This window comes from Scaptodrosophila lebanonensis, unplaced genomic scaffold, assembly GCF_003285725.1.
Source record: "Scaptodrosophila lebanonensis strain 11010-0011.00,11010-0021.00 unplaced genomic scaffold, SlebRS2 tig00001415-arrow-pilon, whole genome shotgun sequence".
NCBI lineage: Eukaryota > Metazoa > Arthropoda > Insecta > Diptera > Drosophilidae > Scaptodrosophila > Scaptodrosophila lebanonensis.
In genome coordinates, this window is record NW_022060742.1 from 8,691,747 (window position 1) to 8,711,778 (window position 20,032).

The following is a 20,032-nucleotide window of genomic DNA, read 5'->3' on the forward strand; positions in this document are numbered from 1 at the left end:
ATATGTAAACAAAGCCATGGCCAACGTCAGCCACATTGGGAGAGAGCCAACGCAACAGTGTGGCCGAAATGAAGAGCAACTCAAGGCGCATGCGTCGCCTGACGTTGGCTTGCCAATGACTGTTACCAGTATTTTATGCTGCTGGCATAGCTGCTGCTTCTGCTTCTGCTGCTGCTGCTGCTGTTGTCGTTTCTGCTACTTGGCCAACTGAAGCTACAGCACCATGGGCTAGAGGCCACGAGACACAGTTTAGTTTTGGCAGCGAGCGCAGTTCGACGTGCGAAATTGTGAGCCACAAAATAGATTTTTGTGACGAAGGCAAAACGGCAAGTGCGCGCACGTTTGACGGTCAACAACAACAACAGCAGCAGCTAGCAGTGTACATGTGTGAGTGCAAACAAAAATTGTTGAAATAAAAACAAACGGCGTACGAAAAAGTGCAAAATTTATGGTAAATTTCTACGTACTCGTAAAAGAAAGGCAACCTAAGATTTTTGGAACACTCGTCTGTAAACTGTGCGGGTGTGTGTGTGTTTGGCCCAGCATTTAAAAATCAATGAAAGTGAAAGTGAAAACAGCGAAAGCAGACACACACACACACACACACCCATGCACGCAATTACACGCATACACGCACGTACGCACGAAATTGAGCAAAAGAGAGAAAATCAGCAAAAACGAGCGCTGTGATGGAAATTGTACACGTTTTTTTTGACGTCATTAATCTGTGAACATATCTGTGTGTGTGTGTGTGTGTTTGTGTATTTGTTTGTATGTTTGGGAGGATATATGTGTAATTAGTTAACGCCATGGACATGGATTAAAAAGACAACAGATTAAATCATAAGCTTGTTGGTGTGTGTAATTCGGATGCAAAAATGTGTTGCATAACTTGCAGGCGCAAGCGTTGCTGCAACTTTGGCAGTCTTGTAGCCTGGCATACATATACCAATGCAGGCCATGCACATGCACAACATGCCATGCAACGCATGTCCTTGAACGTTTGTATAAATACTAGGCGCTGGCTCTGCCACCGTCGACGTCAGCAGAAAGCGAATGCCTGACTGGCTGACTGTCTTCCATCTTTGCCTCCATTTTGTTGTTGGGTGCTGCAAATCGTGTTGTAATAGCTGGTGGTTATGTCGCACTGCCAGTCCGTCAGTCAGTCAGTCAGTCAGTCAGCGAGACCGCGCCGTGAGCTGCGAGTGAAAGTCAACCGCATGTATACTATACAGGCACACTGGCATGCTGGCAGGCGCGTCTGTCCGTCTCTGCCGCTTTCCCACGCCTGGCATTGGCATATTTGCCATGTTTATCTTCTGTGGCTCAACAAAAATGCTTTGCACTTCGACTTTGAAAAGTCATAAACGGCAGGCAGCGCTTTTCTAGGTCGCATTTTAGGGTTAAAGGTTGCCCAACGTCAGTGTTTGCTTTTCACTTTTTTTCTGCTTTTTTTTTGGTTTTGGTTTGCGTAATTGGGTTGCCTTTTGTTGGCATGCTCGGCGCAAGTCCTTGAACTAGTGGGCCACATATATACGAGTACATATGCAGACATACACACGCATACCAGTGCTGCAGGCGCAAAGAACAGCAGCTACAACAAAAATAACCACATCACATGTGCTAAAATTTTAGCTGCCTTAAATTCTTCTTTTTATACTCTGTACATGAAATGTACAGAAGTATATTAGGTTTGCGGGAGCTGAAAAATGTAACAGGCAGAAGGAGGCGTGGCAGACCCCACAAAGTATATATATTCTTGATCAGCATGACGAGACGAGTTGATCTAGCCCTGTCTGTCTGTCTGTCCGTCTGTCCGTCTGTCAGTCTGTCCGTCTGTCCGTCCGTATGAACACCTGGATCTCAGAGACCATAAGAGATAGAGACACCAAATTTTGCACAAAGATGCGTTATGTGTGTATTCTATACGAGTTTGTTTTATTTTTTTGATTTTCCCCCTCACTTCCCCCCTATGGGGGTTTTCCCGATTTTCCATTCGTATTATCACCTATATCTCGGAGACTATAAGACCTATGGTCACCAAATTTTAGTCCCAGATGCCTTATGTGAATACGCAGAAAATGTATATTTTGGAATTTCCCTCCCTCCCCCCTCTACCCCGCAAATCGTAACTCCCGTTATTCTTGGAATTTTGAACTAAAATTTTGGAAATACCCCCAGTTGGTTATTATATGTCCGTTTACCAAGTTTCACTATGATAGACCGATTTAACGAGAAGTTATAGCCATAAATATATTTGCTGATGCAGCGTTGCTGCAGCGCTGCTCAAGCGCTGCCCGCGGCTGTTGTTGATGTTGCTGTTTGGTTGACTGCGAAAATTCTTACACAGACACGAATAGATGCGCATAGGCATACATACACTCACACAGACGCAATTGCTATGTAAATGTGCAATTATAAACCCTTTACGTGAGTTCGAATACCGAGAGAGGTAAAATCGATCAAATTTTTTTTTATTTTCTTAATTTTTTTTCTTTTCTATAATTATTGTAAACATATGTACAGAGTATTTCAAAGTCGGGACACCCGACTTTAGCTTTTTTACTTGTTCTTTGTTGGCGTTATTCAAATGACTTTTATATCTGGCATTGCTGGTTTTAACTCTTTGCAACGAAAAATTCTAAATATTTGTACTAGGTTAATAAAAGGAGAACAAAAAAGGCCAAAATATTTAGAAAAAATGTCGAAAGCGTTTCTCATACCAAAATATCATATAGCTACTGAGATGGCCCAAAACGAGAAAATGTAAAAAAAGTGTTTTTTCTTTCAAATAAATATTTTTTTTTTTTATTATTTCTGATTATCCACACAGTATGGGGGTTTTTAAGGAAAAATTTTACTTTTCAGTCAATATAAATATGCACTACAATTATCTTAAAAATAGTTACCCCATTTAATATATGTTTTATTAAATAATATGAAATATAATACAAGTGTCATGCAAAAATGGCAACTATTTTAAAACAAGAAATAACGTTTATAGACGAAATAAATATGCATATTTATTTTTATTCTACGACAATTTTTCTTCCTTGCGCTTTGGTGAATGATTTACTTTCTTCAGAAAGTCTGCTTTTTATTTATTCAGAAGAATGCTTTTGAATGCTAAACCTATTTACCGCTTTCCTTATTAATTTAAAAATTTATAATTTAACTTTCTTCAGAAAAGCCAATTTCTTAATAAAAAGCCAATACCTTAATATTACAGTCGAGAATTACGAAGCTACTTCCAAAGAATAATTTCCATATTTGAACAAACTTTAACAATAGCACATTACTTTTAAATCCTGCTTTAATTTGTAAGCGAGAAACAATGCAAAAAAAATGTCTACATAAAAATAAAATAATGTAATGCAGTCAGAGTTTTTCCTTTAATTTCTGGTGATAGGTTTATGCCCTTACACACTCGTACATATCTATAAATTAAGTGTCTGGTCTGCCACACTATCGCAGCTGACTCCACGAAAATCGTGCTTAACACGTCCACTTTGCAATCTGTAGGTTTACTTGAATGCGAGCCTCTGTTGTTCACAAGACGTTCAAGGCGTTTCGACAACCCTTTCTCGGCCGCAAAAACTTTCGCACGCCACCAAAGCAAATAAAACCAAGATAAGGAAGATGAAGTTGAGGCTAAGGTTTGGGGCTGATGCTGGGAAAGACGATGAGAGTGTACAGGCCATTAACCAAATTGCCTCAAAAGCAAACGCGAAGCATAATCATTTAAATGCGTGTGCCCCAAAAAATATTTAAGAAAAAATAAATAACAAAAATTCTTGAAATAAAGGGCTCTGGCAAGTGAGTGGCCTTGTATCGGTGTGTGTATATCTGTACCTTTGTTTCTGAGTTTAGCGCTCCGCAAGCAAAATAAATAAACGCAAGACCTTGGCCAATCATGTTGAGCACATAACGAGCAATGCCAATGCCAAAGGCACCCACACCCGTAACCGTACCCGCCCTTTTGCTCAGCTCATAAATCTTGCTTTGGGACAACGCTCAAAACTTTGTTGCAGCCCTTTCGCACAGCTATTTTATTTATTGTATTGCGCTTTATATGCTTTAAAGACCCCCCCACGCTCCACTCTTTCCATCCTTTTGGCTCTTCCACTGTTCGGGGTCATTCACAAAAAGGTTCCTGTTCCTAAGGCTTTTGCCATTTTAATTATTTTACATTGCTCTGGTCGGAAATAGTTTGTATGCTCTGGCAAATTATAAAATGGCCACTGAAGCGACCTAATATGCTGGCATATGAGTGTGTGTGTGTGCCAAGTATGTGTGCCGGACAGTTTAATGCATAATTAAAAAATCAATTAATTTATGCTACATTTTTTGAATTAATAACAGCACAATGAAATTGTTTGTAAGCCGATATGCATGGCTTTTAATTAAAAAATATTTATTAACATTTTGGTACTCACATGTTTAATTAATGTGGGCAAGTAGGCAGTAAATAAATAAAACTGCTTATTAAAAAACCTTTATTTATGTATACTGCAACATTGTTGCGTCTCTGGCGAAATCCATATTTTTTTCATAGTATTTTTAATATTTATATTGCAACATATATTTCAAAAGAAACAAGCCATGCAAGCAAAAATGCGTATAAATTTCATTACAAAAAACAAAATCCTTTGTGTGGTTGGCAGCAAAATCAGTAGCTTCAAATGGTTCTGGTTCATGGTTCATAAATATATGCATAACTATTGTAAAAAGTGGTGAAAGTCATTATAAAAACTTAAAACATTAACTTTGTTTCCGCTGTCATTTAATTTCCTCACAGCATTGGCTGATTGCCACCCGTTCGAATAAAAATTCAAAAGAAACTATTTGCGTTACGTTTATAATGAAATCGATTCAAGTAAGGCTAAAGTGCAAATGAATATCTGCAAACACAGGGAGAACATCATTCCTTTGAATGGGTTGTTGAAATAAGCAATGCGTAAATGTTTATTAGGCTGAAAATGTACATACAATTTGAATCAATAGGTATATTTTGATATGCATTTAATGCCATTGAATTAGAATAAAGGCAAATTCCTAAACACAAAGCCTCATAGTACATGTATTGCAAAAGGCAGGCATAACGTCAACAAAATAAAACATAAAATACAGCCAATCGAGCGACACACAATTATTTGCATATTATAGTTCGAGCAAGTAGTCAAAAAACCTTATTGTGTATGAAAATAATATAAAATTGCGACATTTTCATTATTACCGTATTTTTATAGTGTTTATTTCAACAAATTAAATATGCATATTTAAAACGCAATAAAAATCATAAATAACAACAGGCATGTTGGCAAGCAGGCCAATATTTAGCCGCTTGCTAAATAAATGGTCAAAAATAAATGGAATAAATGTGTAAAAATAACGATAGATGTCAGCATACGTGTGTGTTTGTGCGTGATCGTGCGTGTGTTTGCTTGTTTGTGTTGTCACTGATTATAAATGACAAAAATTTTGCGTTTAATTAGCGTGCATTGAACTCACATGAAACTCGATACGACAGGCAACCCGACAGTTCTTCCGGCTCGCAAAACATAGAACTGTGTCCACTCAAGTGGTAAATTGTATTGAACGGCCACACAACGCCAGGCCAGCTCGACAACAAACTAGATTCATGTGTTTACTGCCAATATCGACGCAAAGCAATATGCCCAACTAGGCGTATCAGTTCGTGATCAACTCGATTCAAATCGGAAGCCACTCACGCAGCCAGTGCTACATGACAAAATGAGTAAGTAGTGAATTGCACTTGTATATCGAATTAATTATAATTAAATTACAACTCGAATGCGCCTACAATCAGGCACAGACAGTGCTGTAACAGACGCGTCGTCTACGCAATATTTAGCCCCATAGGGGTGTGTATGCTAGAAATTTTGGAAACAATTCAATTAGCCTACAACGTTTTTGGTAAATTTACCAAGCATTGTAATTCAATTTTCCTAAGCGTTACAAATGAACAAACGCACACATCAGTACACAACAACAACAACAACACCACCAATAGCAACGCCAAAAGTAACAACTAAGCGCATTAAACTTAAATACTTGACAGCAGCCAGAGCAACAATAACGTGAACAGTAGCAGCTATAACAACAATATCAGCAACAATAGCTGCAAAATGTGCTTGGTATGCGCATAAAAGCAAACGTTGCTCAAAATTCAGACAAGTAGCTTCTGATGCCAGCGGAGCACAGCAGGCGGGGACTGAAGGCGGTGGCAGGAGATGGAGCCAAGGAGTGCGAGTTGGGAGCGATGCGGCCGCATCAAAACGTAGTCGGATTTTGTTTGTCAGTTTTCCTGTCAGCCTGTTAGCATACAATGCCTTACTTCAAGCCCCAATGGTTTTAGCCACAGTGGTCGCAGATTCAGTGATAGGAGAACATTAAATATACCATAAGGGAGTAGCCTCATAGAGGCAAATAAGTAAGTGACGATCTGTTCGTACATAATTCATAAATCGGTAGAATATTTTCTCATTTTTCCTTTTACAATTGTTTATAGTTTCCGAAATCTATTTTGAGCCCAACTTTATTTGGTTTTATCTAAAAGCCTAGTTAAAAAGGCAAATGAACCAAATTGGTTTGTGGAATATACTTAAGTCATGCATTTTTGAATAAATGAAGCAAATATACGCATTAGAGAATTGCGAAAAAAGAAACATTTTTATAATGAAATTCCCATTTAAAGACCCCGTTTTTCAAGTAATACTATTAAGGTTTTAAAACGAAATTTTATGAAATACTCTGACGATTTGGAGCTTCAAACCGTTTTTTCTAAGATTAAGTCACACATACTTGTAGTTTTGCAGAAAAGAGCACAACCATATATTTGGGTATAAAAAAATATCCTACTTAAAATAATAACTACATAAAAGGCTGCTTGTGGAGAGAAGAAATAACACCACCCACTAGCTTATAAGGAAGAACATCACACATATACAAGTCTATCAAACAGTCAGCAGTTGCTAAGAAATGCTTGAGATAATGTTTGCTTATCGTATATACATATATATTTTTTGTTTCAAATCATTTCATAAGAAAGTATACATATAAATATTAAAATTTTTTAGTCATGACTATAATCGGAGCTAAGAGCAACTGAACTTTGGGACTAGATGGCAAAACAAAAATAACTACATGCTTAGCATTGTTTATGTATATAAAATGTAGAAAATACGTTTTATTTTATGTAACTTGATATTAAGAAGAAAATGAGAACAAATAATGATCGTGAGGAATCTATCGAAAGTGAACAATACCTTTCATGCAAAAATATAGTATTAGACGTACAAAATAATGCGTTAAACGCAAAACTCTGCAGAATTCGTTACAGGGCTAATATTTGTAGCATGTTTGTAATATAGTACTTATAAGAAGCTCAGCATACTGAGTAACGCATTTGTATTTGTATAACAATTAGGGTCAGGCGGTTTCGATAAGAGTTTTGTAAATTTCACATTGTAAACTTTTAGCAATTGCAACACAAATGTACGCATTGCCAGAACAATGGCGACAAGCCTTGAACCAAATGGGTCTGAGTTCTTACGCCCACTGAAGTGCGCATTATAGTTCAAAATTTATCGCGCACACTTCGGACAGGTGTGCGTTGGCAATAGGCAGCTACTTAACAGTTTTTTGCGCTGCTCTTGTTGTTGTTGTAGCTGTTTTTGTTTTTCTTGGGATCGGCGTCAAATCGACAACAGCACAATATTGATGGCAACAGCTGCGGGCATGCCAAAGCGAGTGGGCGAAATATACCCATGTGGCAAGGAGCAAGAAGTGAGGAGCAGGTTGCAGGTAGCAGGTGGCCACAGAGCATACAACTTTTGTTCAAGACGCAAACTTTTGCGTCACGTTCTGGGCTTCAAGGATGCGTAAGAATGTGTATGACTGCTTTGGAATTGTGTCTGACTGCCTGCCTCACAAAATCAACTTGAGCGTCCCATAATTTCTGCACCCAATGAGTTCAAGTAGTGGCAACCACAGCCCGCCTTTCATCCTGCCCCCTTTATTTTCAACACTGCCACTTGAGCTGCCTTTGGGCGCTTTTGTGCTATACTCTGCTGCTCCGCTGCTCTGCTGCTCTTCTCTCTGCATCGCTGTCAGCACGCACGTGTGCGCAATTAAAACTGCAACTTGCGGTCCGCAACAGCAACTAGCGACCTGCGACTCTGCAGCTGCTCCACTGACACACAAACACGTCGACAAATACAAAATGTGCCGCATTCATTCACTATTTGCATATACTATACACATACATACATACATACATACGTACATCTCTTCGGGTTTGAGTGTCTTTTTGTGGCGCATTTTCAGTTCAATTTGTTACCCGTCTCTTAGTAATTTAATTAATGCTGACAACTTGCAAATTCAAAGCGCAAGAGCAATCGCACAAGCACAAAACGCTTTAATTTACAATATACTCGTATATGTTCTTTTTTTTCTTTTTGTGTCTTGCATATTTACAGACGGCATGCCTAACAAAGAATAGCAAATAACGTTCTAATCTAACAATCTCTGCTATACACTGTATAAGTACTTAGTAATACAATAGTTTTTAATATCTAGCTTCTAATATCCCAACAGACATGTTCTTGAACCTATTTGGGTGAAGTTTGTCACTCCACAAAACGGGGTTTTCGGTTTTCACAAAGTGATCGTATTTGCCAAATTCGATTCAGTTCAATTGTACTTATGAGGAATCTTTCCCTTGCAAAAAAAGGTAATAAAATTCAAATTTGGAAAAAACAAATTTTCACAATCGAAAAATTGATCAAAGTCGATAAAAACAAATGTTACCGGATAGGAATTTATTACATAGCAGAGATAATCAATTTAAATTCAACGCAAACTTACAATGCTGTGTTTGTTGACTACATACTTGTATATGAAAATACACTGATTTTTTTTTTTAGTTCTTATTGTTTTGTAAGTTCTTATTCCGCTGGAAAACACAAATACTCGCATTGGTGTTCTTTTTATCTTACAAATGGTGCTACTTTTTAGACCATTGATAGTTACGCAATATTAATTCGTCCGTAACGAAATTCGTTGCATACCCGCAAGGTGAGAAAAGGCTTAGACTCTCGGATGGGAGATTATTTTCCACCAACAACATTTTTTGAGCATGTTCTGCAAACAATTCAATTTAGCTTTCATATTAAAATCAAAACTAGTTGAAATAAATATGTAAAAACTTTTTACATTGATAAAATTGTTTTTCTTTGTGAACTAAGAGCGATATTTACGAAAATAAAAAACTTAATAAGTAAAAACTTAAAGGAAAGAATGTAAAAATACATGTTATGACAAATTATACTTTCATTACCAAATCGGTTTATATTTTTATGAAATAGCAGATATTTTCGCGTATAATTTTTAGTCTCGGTAATTTGTATCCTTCTAAGACTAAGTTCTATTTTATAATTACATTTTGCATAGATACTCTTCTGTTTCAAACGACAACTTCTTCTGTATGTTTGCACCGAGCCAACATACCCGTGGCATCTACAGTGTATATAAAAACAAATGACACTGCAACCATCATCGTCGTTGCCTAAATCCCTGACCTGATTTAGCAGCTGCCAGCAACTTGCTGTGCTTTCCTTCACTCCACAACATTTTTTTTTTTTTGCTTGTTTCTTTTTTTGGATTGCATTCCATTGCATTGGCTTTTGCTTTCGTTTATGTTCAGTTACCTTTTTGCCGCCGTTGCTGCTATTTACTTTTTATGCAAACTTTCCATTTTAGCGCAAGTGTCGCCCGACTGGCTGGCTGGCTGACTGTCGAGCTGTCTGTCCATTTGCAGCAGCAACAGCAACAGCAGGGCAAGAAGCCAGGCAGCGTTTTTCCGTTCCACTTACAAATGGCATTAAAACGTTTCATTGCACGACAAGAGCAGCCGATGCTGAAGCTGGAGATGGAGCTGGAGCTGCAGTTTCACTCGAGACGTGCCCGAACGAAAATATGCTGTACAAAATCTATTTTTAACAATTTGCAAAGCCGGCACGGCACATTCGTGCCACTTCCAGTTGCCCCATCGCCAGCGCCATCCCGGCAACATGTGCTCGGGCTGACCCTAATCGTCGGCAGCTAAAAAAGTTTTCGCCCTGTATCTGTGTTTTGCGTTTTCTGCTTCGCCGAGTGCAAGATCAACGGCTTGCCCATAAAAATCAACTTGCATTATGGCCAAAGCCAGAGCCAAAGCCATAGTCAGAGCACTGCAAAAAACTACACTCAAATGACACGTACAAAAGGGCACACACAACACAAATATCCGTGACTACAAAGTGTTGAGCAGAAAGTCGCAGCTCCTGATTGCTGGGGAACAGTGTTTAAATCGTTCAAATTCTTTTTTTGATCATTGTACTGAATGATTGATTGAAAAGAAGTTAAGGAAGTTACTTGTGATTGAAACACGAGTATTATACGATTACTTTACTGAGACATATTTGACATAGCTTTGCCGTTCAATATCCTTTTAATTAGGTGAAATTATTGAAACCAAAAAATACAATTTTGCTCAGCAAATGACAAATATACGTTTTCAATTATCGGAATAAGACAGTGGAATACGATTAAGAGCAACCTGGTTTATATAAACTTTAACGCATCATTCGGTTCCTTTATATGTGGTATTCAAAAAAGTTATGCAATTTGCTTGTTCCTTAACTTAAACTGAAACATATTACGACTCTTTTTTTTAATTAACATACAATATATATGTAATTATATATAGGTTACAGTATACCCCACTATTGAGAAGCCCATTTTTTATGCAATGACTTGAAACTTTGATGTAGTCGACGATCTTATCTATGAGACCAGCCTATTCAAAATCCTCTGATTCACGCTGATTAGGGTTAAAACCAAAATTATACCTTCAAAACAGCAGGTTTTTAAACAATATATAATTGTACATAAATTTGTTATTAATTTGAACAATGTCTTCATCTATTTGTAGGAAATGTAGTACAATAACAAAAGTTTAATATATTAGTTTATATCTTTGCAGGCCATATTTGGGTTTACTTAAATGTGGCTGCATAGTTAAATCTGTCCGTTCAAATGTCATTCAATCACATATTGAAGACATCGTATTTAAAAAGAGGCTTATTAATTATTTAACAAAATCTCTTTTGGATAAACTTAAACAATTTTCGTCGACTTCAACGCTTGGAAATAATTCTGTTTTTAAACCAAATATAGCTAACAATTTCGCTAAAAGCCCAAATCGCAGCTACTCCCACGGCAGTGAGAGATAAATCACAGTTTTTCACATTGCTAGCGAACACATTCACATAATTCAATGTTCGGTACAACTGTTTTACTTTATTTTGTTGCAGTTTCTCTATTTTTTAGGCCATCGATTTTGCCAGTTTTGCTTTATTTCGAAGACCCCCATCCGGCATAAAAGCACAAAAACTGTGTCAATTGAGATTGTGGTGCATTGTCAACGCGTTGTAAAGCAACTTTTTTAAACCAAAATCACACTTTATGCAGATAAAACAGCTTACAAATTTAAGCATTTGATGGTTATTTAAAACATTGGCTTGGATATCTCAAAAATGCTCTTCCCATAATGGGCACTTCTGTTAGAAAGAGAAAAAATTCGAAAAGCATTTTAACGTTTTCCATGTTTCCAGTTGAAAAGCTTCAGGCTTTTTAATATAACATTTAGCTGCTAAAAATAAAATTAAAAGCACCTGAATGTATGTGCAAACGGAATATTACGCATACGCCACGATGCACTTGAATGAAACATTTGTATGCTATATTTGCAATGCATTTGAAACAAATATTGAAATCGTGCATGAGAAATTGCACAAATGTTTGCGTTTATTAATAATTCGGTGACATCAAATTGCTTGAAACTAGCAAATTGATAATAAAATGATTGATATTAAAGCGATTTATGCAAGCATTTCAAAAAGAAAAATGTTGCCTCGCGGCGCTGCACTGCATTTCAATTTTTGAATAATGCCACAAGTCATTAATTTTAATGCCATGCTCACACAATTTGTTGCCATTACTGGTGTTGTTGCTGAGATAGCCAAGACCTCATATGCATATGAGAATCACACTCTTTCACACAATCTCTTTAGAGTCTGACAGCAAGACTTCAAAAATGTTTTACTGTCAACATCGTTGAGCGTCATCGTCATCATCAACTTTGTTGCTATGCTCCTTCCTATTGTTGTTGTATTTTTAACAAATATCTATGCAAACACATACACACATACAAGTACATACATTCTTATATACATTTCAATTTGTATGAACGCGTTGATTCAGGCGCATTGCATGAATTATTTTGCTTTTGTTAACAGCAAACACAGTGTCTAGGCAGAAGGGCAGAAGCTGATGGTGGCAGAAGCCTCGCTTGTGCGTGCCAAGGACTTTCAAGCTGCGAAATATTCAAGGATTGCTACACACAATCCACATATGTATGCATGCAGGCAAAATACAAATAAGGCAGTAGTCCTGTAGCCCTGAAGCCTGCCAGCTAGCCTGTGAAATTGTGTTTGTGAAAATGTGTAAGCACGCGTATTTGTTAAGCATTTGTCACAGACGCGAAGCAAAATGTCTCAGCAACCCAAGCACGGCAAATAGGAAGGAAAAGATTTTCCTTTTAAATAAACGCAGGCAGCCTATAGTACTTGTATGTGTTACGCATAAATACATTGCCGCTCACTTGAATAGAGTGCGAGCGTTTTTGTTGCCGATAAGTGTTCGTATATTGAAAAGGCATCCTATCCATCCAAAGTATAAATAAAGAACAATTCAACAATTTCAGCGTCATATTGCTTGAATACTGGTGCTTGCTACATAGTTCTTTGACCCCTAACAGATTTATTTTACAAATAATTCTTGCCAGACCACTCCCACTCCCCTCTTTTTATTTAAAAACATGATATACTACCAATATATATTTTCTTTTGTATTATTTCAAAATGATTACCACTTTTTTAATAATCTTAAACATACTGCCATATGTGCAAGTATTACCCGGCATACACACTAACTGCCAAATGTCATTAACATTTTATCCTACCAATGAGACTGTAACTGTTTCCGAACCTATTTTGAAAATGATGTCAGAAAAATAGTAATGTGATCTATCGTTACTGATTTCACCTGTCGACCGCCCTGATTTGTGATTCGGATAAGTAAAAATGTGAATCGAAATCACAAAACACAAATAGGGAAAATATTATTTCGATTTTGACACTACTAGTCAGAATTTTGTTGAGACCTTTGCGGAAATATATAAAATGGCAATATGCAACCCAGCAAGCAGTGATTTGTTGACTAAAAATACTAAAATTCGAATATTTTATTAAAACATTCATCACAAGCGGTCGGCAGAGGCAAATTAACAATCGATTATAAAAAATCACAAATCGCAAAACGCGCCCAATAATAATAACTTAAAAGCAAAATATTTAAAAATATGTATGGATTAATTTTCAAGTTCACGCAATTAAATCAGATTTAAAAATGCACGGCTCTAAAAATAAAATTTAATCAAAGTACTCACCACTTATTCTCATACTTGGCTAATCAGCTTAAGTAATGTTCATATTCAAATGTGCGGCGGTGTCCTTTGTTATGGGTGCGTGGGTGTACGATTTTTTTTATGTCAGTGAATCAGCAGCAATCATTTCGTTTCATTTTATCTACAAGTAAAATTGTTTTGCCTTAGTAATTTGTTTAATATGCAAATTTTACAAATGCTTCTATCCCAAATAAAATACTGAATATACTTATATACGTATATAGAGACTACATGTATCTTTTTCAAAGGAAAACATGTCGCCAAATTTCTGTGAAAATAAAAAAACATTTAAAAATGTGTTTTGTTGCTATTTTTGGCATTTCAAGTTGTGTTGCTTCTCTTGATTTGATGTTGGGAGCCTTTAATCAAAAGCCCTGATAAATTTAAGCTGAAAAATCGTCGAGTGTCGTGTGCTGACTGCTAAATTGCGCTAAATTGCATTGGAATGAGAAAATCAACTACAGACGCGCTCACTAGTCACTTTTAGCTGCCGCCATAGGCACAATGAATGGCATACTTGGCAGGCCCCTTCTCACCACGCCTCGGCGCTTTCAAGCGGCTCGCACAGCGGGGGCGGCATCTTCGAGTGCCACTCAACTTTTACAAGTGAAGTAAGCGCACAAGTGGCTCCCAGTGAAGTGAAGCACACAAAATAATACAAAAAAAAAACATTGAGGAAGCAAAAAATACTGCAACAAATGGTAAGAAAAATCGAAATAGAAATTGAAAAAATAAAAATCAATTTTGAAGTGGCTGAAAAGCATGGTGGGGCAAGGAATACGAACGGTATTTGCATAATGCGACTGCTGCATGAATAAACCATTTCGATGTTTCCACAAATGTTGCTCTTCAGCCTCCCACTATACCTATTTTTTAGCGTCTCTCTCTCTTTCTTTTCTTGTTGCGGCAAAAACTTGAACCGCGAGCTGTACTCTCCAAAAACGTTTAAATCAAATCAAGAAAAAATGTTGAAGGCACCTACGGATCGAAGCACAGACGTACATACATATATACTACACTAAAAAAAATAACTGCCCAATAGTTTAGGGCCTCAATACAATAGCTATTAAGATATTTTTTGTTGCATGTAATTTGTTATTGCATTTACATTTTGTAAATAAGTAAAATACTTAGAAATCTCTAATTATTTGAGATACAGATTAGGGTTTTTATTTTGTAAAAAAATTAAAACTAATTAATTAATAATTAAAATTAAATAACTCCGAATAAGAAGTTGAACTTTATTTGAAAAAGAGAGGTGTGCAATTTTTATTGTTTTTTTTATTAAAATTTAAAAAAATCCATATTAAAAGTAAATACATTTTTTTGTATTTTGCAAAATGATTTCGATATTAATAAATAAACTTTTCCATTTCAAGAGAGGGAATTACATCAAAGGAAACTGTTTATTTTAAAACCAATTTTCTGAAAAGAATGTAATTTGTTTTTTAGAGTGATGACACATACCCATACACACACACACACACACACACACTGTACACACTGTACACACTCTATACCTACAGAACTGCACATCTTTTGTCGATAATACGCCGCATGGTTGATTGAACACATTTTGCTGCCGAGTTCAGTGTCGGACATGGCCAAAGCTGAGGGAGCTTGGGCAACAGCTGCAGGCGTGTGCACAAAGGAAAAGCGTTGGAAAAATATTTTTCTATTAGTATTGGCAAGCTCGAAGATTTAAAGGCGATTTATGTCTGTTTAAAGGCGCTCAATTGTGCTCAGCTGTGTGTCATATTTTAGCTGCCAACTTGTAAAAATTGTTTGTTTGTCTGTGTGTCTGTACCCCCTGCCCCAAGAAGTATGCAATAAAATATGCAAAGCCCACACACACATCAAGGGAACGGGCTGAAAAGGATAGGTATAGCGATAGGGAGAGAACACTGACAATGAATATCAAATGTCAATGACAGCAGTTGCCGTCGAAGTCGCCAAAGTGAAACTATTTTTAGTGAGAAAAGAAAAAAAACGCATAATATGAAATAAATCACAGTCGGGTTATTGACACGTATACAAATATTTATACACACACACACAGGTCGCTGGGGGTGGCCATATCCAAGTAAAAGCCAAACATGCTTCTACCGACAGCATGCGCGACTTAACTGAAGCAATGTTGAAAACTTGCGTCCTTCGCTGCGGCTACGTGGCATGCAAAGTCGACCCAAGTCGACATACTTCCAATATCCCCAACATACACGCACACATACACACACACACCTCCAGCTATATGTAGAAGTACACCTACATCACCCACATGTGTTGATGGTCCACACACACTCATGTCGCCTGCATGCAAAAGCAACGCAACTCTTAAGAAGTTTTCATGCAAGCTTTTCGCTTTTGTGTACTTTATGGCAAATTTCCTTGCCAGCTCCAAAGGCATACCCGACGTGCCCAATGCGCCAACCTCAATGTCCCCAAAGTCGACTGTCGTCATCATCATCATCATCATGATCATCATCATTGCCATCGTCATCGTCATCGTCGACAGCAAAGTCCACTTAATCCAAATTCAGTAAAAATTGTCAACGGCATGCGAGGCTTGTGAGAGCGCTCCGCAATGTCAAACCTCTGACAAACAGACATCAACTTCACGTTGTTTGTTTGTCGGCTGCTCTACATACACATACACATACACACACACATATATTTATATATATATAGTATGTTCGCATGTGTGTGTGTGTGTGTGTTACATAGCTGCGCGACCATGTTATCAATTTCGCTCGAATTTGTTTACCCTTTAGCGCTCGCTCGCTCATCATGGCTCCTCCTCAGCCTGTTAAATATAAATACATAAATGTATATGTTTTATATAAACAGACAACCCATGCATTGGCATTGCCATTGGGCGCGCGACCCTTTTGTTGTTGCTTAATGTACAGTAAGCAATTTGTCAAACAATATGTGCGACAGTTTGCTTAACAAGGCACCATGAGCTCGTTCATTTGTTACGCATGGCAACCTCAAGCAGAAAGTAATAGCCTTTCTCATATAAATACATAGAATATATATACATATACTAAGTATATACATATAGCGAATGCATGCAATGTTTAGCTGTGGCTTATTGCCATAAATTCGCACGTGATTTCCGGAAAGGTGGATAAAAATGTACTCACATTAAATGAAAATAATCAAAAGGGAATTAGTCCCAATTCTTCAAGATCCAAAGTGAATCAATGACAGTGTCTTTTGAAAAACAATATTTCAAATATAATAAATCTTAAACTTTAAAGAAGCAGCAATATTGAAACATTTGATTCGGCTTTCAAAATAGAATCAATATCGAATGCGATTATTTTTAAAACTGCTTCTCTCTAATTTGAAATCAGGAGTTATTTTTTAATGTGCTATAAGCTTGTTAAATCAATCCAAAATATCCAAAACAAAAAGGATGAAATTTAAATGCTAAAAGAAGACTAAAGGCCTCAAAAAAGGAGTGTCTAACATTACTTCCCTAGACCAAAATCGAAATCTTATGTTATTTTTCTTTTTAAAGTTATCTGTAATATTTTCCTGTCTCTAAAGCAGAGCAGTGCATAAATAAATTACAGTGCTGCAGAAAAATGTCTGTCCCAAGCTCTGATTAATGGTGATGGCCGCATAAAATATTAAAAGACAACCATCCACCATTAAGGACCTCGCTGACCTTATCTATAATACACATATGGTCAGCCCACTTTGGGTGTGCATTGAATATTAGAATATTCGGGCGCCAACTATTCCTTACACTAATTTAATAAATGCACGTGGCTGGCTCTTAAAATCCATGCCACGCACGTAGTAACATCAACTTGGAAGGCAACTCATGAATGTTGACATAAATCTGCATAAAATATTCGCATGCAAAATATGCGGTCTATATGTCTGTGCGAGTGGGTCCATGTGTTGAAAGTGTTGAGCTAACTGGCATGTTCACACACATGTGTGTAGGGTCCGATGGATGATTGCTTGAATGGAAAGGAAGGGAGGTGTAGGAGGGTATTCACTCAGTCGATCGTTTCAACGTTCCTTCGTTCGTTTGGCTTACTTTGCACTGCAGCTGTGGCTTGCCAGCCGACACTTGACGTTGTCGTTCAAGCCACATTATGCATGACAGCCATTGAAAATCTGTAGAAATTATGCAAATACATTTCACCAATCACTTAGAGGGGGTGACTTATAGGGTCGGTCATGGGGTGGCTTAATGCATGAGTGAACGATATATGCACTGGGCACGTGGCTGCTTGCCAGACTTCAAAAATTGCTAGACGGATTTGCAGACAATTATTGTCATCATCATCATCATCATCATAGTCAATAATCAATAGCAATTGCAGAAACTTCATCAGCAGTTACCTGGGCCATAAATTTGCCAAGCACGTAAATATTGATAAGTATGTATATATAAAATGCTTCGATAATGTTCGATGCGTAAAGGATATGTATTTGAATTTACTTGGAACCTCATTAGTTGATATTTTATGAAGACTTATAGTTTAATGAATGGGAAAATAAATGAAATTGTGAAAATACTTCAAAGAAAGGTGAACCTAACAAATGACTTGAGTTTTTGTTTATTTGTTATTTTGCTTCTACATTTCAAATAAATCAAACAAGTGAAAGGTTTAAATATTCACAAAAAAAAAATTACACCATTAAACTACGAGTGCTATTTAAAAATGTATAAATATCGTAAAAACTCTACTCCTATTAGGACAACTTTCAAAATATGCCATGTGGATAAAAAATGAACAAATTTAAACAATTCAAAACCTGCTCTCATATCACAATAATAATTTAAGCTTTATTTGAATGGGTATCATCTGCATTATTAATGAGATGTTAAAATCTATAATCAATAGTACAATAATACTCAATGAAATGGCTTAAATAAATGACTTCATATCAAAAACATTTACACACGTCAAAATAAATAAATCAAAGAAAATTTATCAATAAAAATACAATATTAAATTACTCAATAAAATGATGAGTTCTGTTTAAAAAAAAAATAAAACAAGAATAATCATACAAATAAATGTTCGTAAAAGAAAAATTATGTTGCTTATTCACACAACTATTACACACATTTCCAAAATAATCAATAATAATACAAATAGAAATAAATAAAATGATTCAATTTGATGACAACAAATATAAAATACATATTTTTGAATGCGTGGGAAAAATTGTTGGATGCGCGTGCTGTGTGGATATATGGAAAAACAATTTCGTCTTCGTTTAATTTTTCTGTCACATCCGCACAATACAAGTACTATAGTGCGTATCAGATGTAAAAGCGTGTATGTGTTACTGAATATTTACCGCATATCCCAACTGTTTTAAATTTCATTCTCTTTGCAAAATTGACATGGACAGCAACAATAACAACAGTAATGACAATAACAATAAGAACATAAAAAGTGTCAGGCAAACAAAACAAAAAGCTGCCCTACTCAACGTACAAATTTTCCTTTCTGCCTAATAAACAAATTCCGAGAACGTTACACGCGTGTACAACAACGATCTGATTGTTGTTGTTGTTGTTGCTGCTGCTGTTGCTCTGCCTGTTTCCTGACCAAGCAGCGACTGGTGGAGCACCAGACCACCCCATCCACCCAATGTAAGAAAATGCCCACTTTTAATGAAAAGAAAACTTATCTCAACTTTATGATTTCAACGCAATGTTCTCAGAGCTTTGTGCAACTGCTCAGCTACCGTCTTCTCATTTTGTTGTTGTTGTTCTTATTGTTGTTGCTCCGTTACTTTTTATTTGTGTTGTGCGCTGCTTTTTCCATTTCCTTTGTGCCATTCTAGATGTGTGTTTGTGTGTGTGTGTGTCTGTGTCTGTGCGGGCCGTGTCTACTTTTAGACATGTTTGCCAAGTCAGCGACTGAAGTAGGACAACACTTAATTTTGTGTAAGTACTCACTCAGCTCATTAACTGAGGAAACTGTCCCACTCGGGCTCTAGCTGCTCCTCTTTCTCTCTTCTACATACATATATACACACACATACATAAAAATAAATATGTATATATTAATGTGTATATAGGCCTGGGTCCGTGTCCTGGCGCTCGTGTCAAATTCAACATGCAACTTGGCAACTTTCGCATCTCGTGCTTTACTTTTACGCTGCGCACTCGCAAGCAAATGTAATTTAAGTGCAAATGCAAAATCCCCGGCACAGGATGAACGTTTTATACCCATGCATATGCAAAGATCCTGCCAAGGAGCACAGCAATTTGTTCGACTCATAAAGTAAAACCAGATGGCATCAAATTCAACCGCTAATCATGTCAAGGGTGGAATTAAAGTTTAGAAAATTTCTGCAAATGGCTGTTGATTTAAAAAGGAACAAAAAAAATCCTAATAAGGATGCACATGCGTGCTCGTTAGAAATTTCCCAAAATTATCAAATAGTCACATATAT

General features: G+C 36.8%; 1 protein-coding gene across 2 annotated transcripts in view; it reads left to right on the top strand.

Annotated features, from left to right (window-relative positions):
* The first annotated feature begins 263 nt into the window (after positions 1–263).
* LOC115632387 overlaps positions 264–20,032 on the top strand; it is a 69,260-nt gene continuing 49,491 nt past the window's right edge. The window contains exons 1-2 of one of the 2 annotated variants that reach the window (XM_030529516.1): positions 264–387; positions 5,496–5,758. In XM_030529516.1, the coding sequence (XP_030385376.1) occupies positions 5,755–5,758 (4 nt within the window). In that variant the 5' untranslated portion in view covers positions 264–387; positions 5,496–5,754. Of the gene's footprint in view, positions 452–5,495; positions 5,759–20,032 lie in introns of both variants that reach the window. The other variant, XM_030529517.1, reaches the window with a different exon arrangement.